Raw genomic sequence first — 3,990 nt, 5'->3', positions numbered from 1 at the left:
AATGCCTCACAGAAATCTTCAATGCATGCATGCGGCTCCAGCACTTTCCTCAATCCTGGAAGGAAGCCAAGGTCATTGTATTTCCAAAGCCTGGAAAACCACTGAGGGATCCTGCAAACTACCGTCCGATAAGCCTGCTCTCTGGACTGTCGAAACCCCTGGAGAAAGTTATTCTTACGCGCCTCTGCCACTTTGCCTCTGGTAAAAACATTCTACTAAAGGAGCAATTTGGATTCCGGAAGGACCACTCAACCAACCATCAGCTGCTGCGAGTCGTTGACATAATAAGCCATGGATTCAACATCCACAAATCAACTGGAGTAGTCTTCTTGGACGTGGCCAAAGCGTTTGACAGAGTTTGGCATGAAGGACTACTGCACAAAATGATCAACCTGAAATTCCCAAACTACCTGATTAAGCTGACTGCAAGCTACTTGCGGGAGCGCACATTCCACGTGGCTGTGCGAGAAGAGCTCTCAACAACACGCCCCATCCGCGCAGGCGTGCCACAGGGATCAGTCCTGGGACCTTTCCTGTTCAACCTCTTCATGAATGACATCCCCACAGACCTCCACAAGACCCAACTGGCACTCTACGCAGATGATGTGGCAGTCATCTCCCAGTCCTTCAGAGAGAAAGAAGTAGCTAAGAACATCCAGAAAGCACTAGACATGCTATCAACATGGTACAGTGACTGGCAAGTAGGACTGAACTCCAGCAAGACTACAGCTACACTGTTTACCAAAAAGAGGATCAAGGCACACCCACCAATCACCCTCAACGGAGAGGCTGTCAAATGGGAGCCAAACAGCTCTTACCTAGGGGTAATCCTAGATAGCAAGCTAAGCTGGAGAAACCACATTGAGAAGATTCAACAGAAGGCAACAACCAAGCTGGCAGCACTGTACCCTCTGCTGAAGACAAGGACCATGCCCATCAAGAGCAAAGTCAATGTGATCAAGGCGATCATTAGACCCACAATGACATACGCCTCCCCGGTGTGGAGTGGTTGCCACCAATATCAAAGATCATCTCTCCAAAAATTACAGAACAAGGCACTGCGGATTGCGTCCAACGCTCCACTTCCTACAAGAATAGCAGACCTTCATAGGGAACTGGGCATCGAGATGTTAGATGAACATCTAAAGAAGCTCAACAAGAAATTCTACAAGGAACTGGACCAGAACTCAAACCCGCTGATCAAGAAGCTTGCTGCTATCTCTGCAAACCCATTTGACCGCTACCCACGACCCATCACAGCGCTGACCCTGTGAAACCAACTCAACTGTGGCAAGTAACACAGATCAAGAAGCTTCCTAAAGAGTGCGACAATACACTCAACAAGAGAACTTGGAGTAATGAGGCTCAAGCCTCGGTATCCAATATCACCACTGACAGATTTAATCTGTCAGTCAGAACAGAACGGTCGGCTTTTTTCTTTATTAGTTCCTGACCGGAGACGCGCACTGACACAGCAGCACAGGATGGCCCGGACCAAGCAGACCGCCCGGAAATCCACCGGAGGGAAGGCTCCCCGTAAGCAGCTAGCGACCAAGGCTGCCAGAAAGAGCGCACCGGCCACCGGCAGAGTGAAGAAGCCTCACCGCTACCGGCCCGGTACTGTGGCTCTCAGGGAGATCCGCCGCTACCAGAAGTCCACCGAGCTGCTCATCCGCAAGCTGCCCTTCCAGCGCCTGGTCCGGGAGATCACCCAGGACTTCAAGACTGACCTGCGCTTCCAGAGCTCGGCTGTCATGGCTCTGCAGGAGGCCAGCGAGGCTTATCTGGTGGGGCTCTTCGAGGACACCAACCTGTGCGCTATCCACGTCAAGAGGGTCACCATCATGCCCAAGGACATCCAGCTGGCCCGCAGGATCAGAGGGGAGAGAGCTTAGGCCGGCTGCACCCTGACTTCATTTACACCCCAAAAACAAAGGCTCTTTTAAGAGCCACCACATTTTCAATGAAATTGCCTGATCAATATTAACACACGGATACTGATCTCAATATAGAGAATTAAAGAAGTGTGTTATCCTTGTACCAACATATGTACTTGATGTGTGACAGTTTAGATAAACACAAATTCAATATTTGTGTATTCTTTGTCATGTGATATATAGACTTGCATGCAGTCACCATTTCATGCTGTATATGGGTGCACGTAAAGACAAACCTGTAAATGCCCCCCCTCCCATGTGCCACTGGTGATCAAACTGAAGTGTTATGGAATAGCGTGTGCTTGATGCTTTCAATGTGATGTAAACACTTTTTTTAATAACATGGTGATAAATACGTTTTTCTGATGTAAACTACACTTTGTGAATATTGTTTTATGTAGACACAAACAACGATAATGTCAGTTTGTCTGAGAAACATGTATTCGTGCAATAGGTTAGGGACTAAAAACTTACACATGCACCTTACAGTGCTCGCAGTATCAATTCATATACACTTATGCTCTGGCAGTATAACACAAACCCCTGCATGGGATAAGTTGGAGAAACACTCCCAGTTACACATTATGTGCACAGCTCTCTATGTGGGGTTGTGGTGGCTCTTAAAAGAGCCTTTGTGTTTGTAAGAGGCTGAAGTTGTCGGTCTCACTTCTTAGGAGCTGCCGCCCTCTTGGGCTTTGCTGCTTTGGGTTTGGCTGCCTTGGCCTTAGCTGGACTCTTAGCAATTTTTGGCTTCGCAGCCTTTTTAGCCGCCGGGCTCTTCACAGCCTTCCTGGGCTTGGCAGCTTTAGACTTCTTCGGGCTTTTTGCTGGCTTCTTGGCGGCCGCCGGTTTCTTGACCTTTTTGGGGCTTTTCTTCACTCCCGCCGGAGCCTTTTTGGGTTTCTTGGGGGACTTGGCAGGTTTCTTTGCTACTGGCTTCTTGGGTTTCCCCACATCCTTTTTCTTGGCCGCCTTCTCCTTGCTCTCCAGCTGCTTCTTATTCAGCTTGAACGATCCGGAGGCTCCGCTCCCTTTCAGCTGGATCAGGGTTTCCTTGCTCACCAAGCCCTTGAGAGCCAGCTTCAGGCGGCTGTTATTCTTCTCCACATCGTAGCCTCCTGCAGCCAGAGCCTTCTTCAGAGCGGACAGGGAGACCCCGCTGCGCTCCTTAGAGGCGGACACAGCTCTCACTATCAGATCGGACACGCTGGGACCGGACTTTGCTGGGCGGCTTTTCGAGGCTCCGGCCGCTTTCTTCGGCTGCTTCTTCTTGGCGTCGCTTTCAGCTGGAGGAGGAGGAGGCGCAGGAGCGGTCTCGGCCATTGCAGCTGCAGGTAAAATATCCCAACACACTGACAGAAAGTTATACTGGGGGCGGGGACCTGCCGGGACTTATATAGAGAGCCTGCTGCTCTGTGATTGGTTAGTTATCGGAGTGAGCTTCTTTCTCATTGGGTATAATCACTAAGCCCCGCCCCTGACTCTCATCCTCCCGGATCACAAACACTGCTCTGACTTTGTGTTTCTGAGGCTGCAAGAAAAGGGCATTTTATCTCCTAATTATTACTCACATCCCCCCTTCTTGCATGCAATTTATAAGGAATTATATTCTCTTCACTGCTGTATCATTTTTCTGCTGGGAAAGTACAAACACAATTAGGAATAATGGGTGAAAGTTCGGCTCTGTAGCCCGGGATTTGCCAGATTTCATTCATATCTGTCTATTTCTGTCACTTTTACTTTGCTCAGACTAAATGTGCAACCTCCATCCTCATACAGTGACACTAAGAACATATTATTCTACAGTATCAGTTTAAAATAATGTGCATATAAATATATAAACATGGTCTGGGGATTCACTATATATGTACAAGTAGCACAATAATTCCTGTGCAGTGTACATTGCTATTTCATGTTGTTCCATTTCCCCGGTACTAAGCTCTGTATTATTCCATTGTCAGTTATGAATATTGGTTATTAAATGGGAGATTCGAAAAGTTTTGTATTCCATCTGTTCTGCAAATGAATAGTTTATAATGATATGTATGTAACA

General features: G+C 48.0%; 1 protein-coding gene across 1 annotated transcript; it reads right to left on the bottom strand.

Moving 5' to 3' along the window:
- Window positions 1-2,512: 2,512 nt before the first annotated feature.
- LOC142485704 (histone H1.01-like) lies at window positions 2,513-3,282 on the bottom strand. The gene has a single exon (XM_075584508.1). The coding sequence runs from the start codon at window positions 3,258-3,260 to the stop codon at window positions 2,601-2,603; it is 660 nt and encodes a 219-aa protein (XP_075440623.1). The 5' UTR covers window positions 3,261-3,282; the 3' UTR covers window positions 2,513-2,600.
- Between the last annotated feature and the right edge of the window lie 708 nt (window positions 3,283-3,990).

Source organism: Ascaphus truei, unplaced genomic scaffold, assembly GCF_040206685.1.
Source record: "Ascaphus truei isolate aAscTru1 unplaced genomic scaffold, aAscTru1.hap1 HAP1_SCAFFOLD_625, whole genome shotgun sequence".
Classification (NCBI taxonomy): domain Eukaryota; kingdom Metazoa; phylum Chordata; class Amphibia; order Anura; family Ascaphidae; genus Ascaphus; species Ascaphus truei.
Note: the sequence above shows the minus strand (reverse complement) of the source record. Positions and strands in the feature narration are given on the sequence as shown.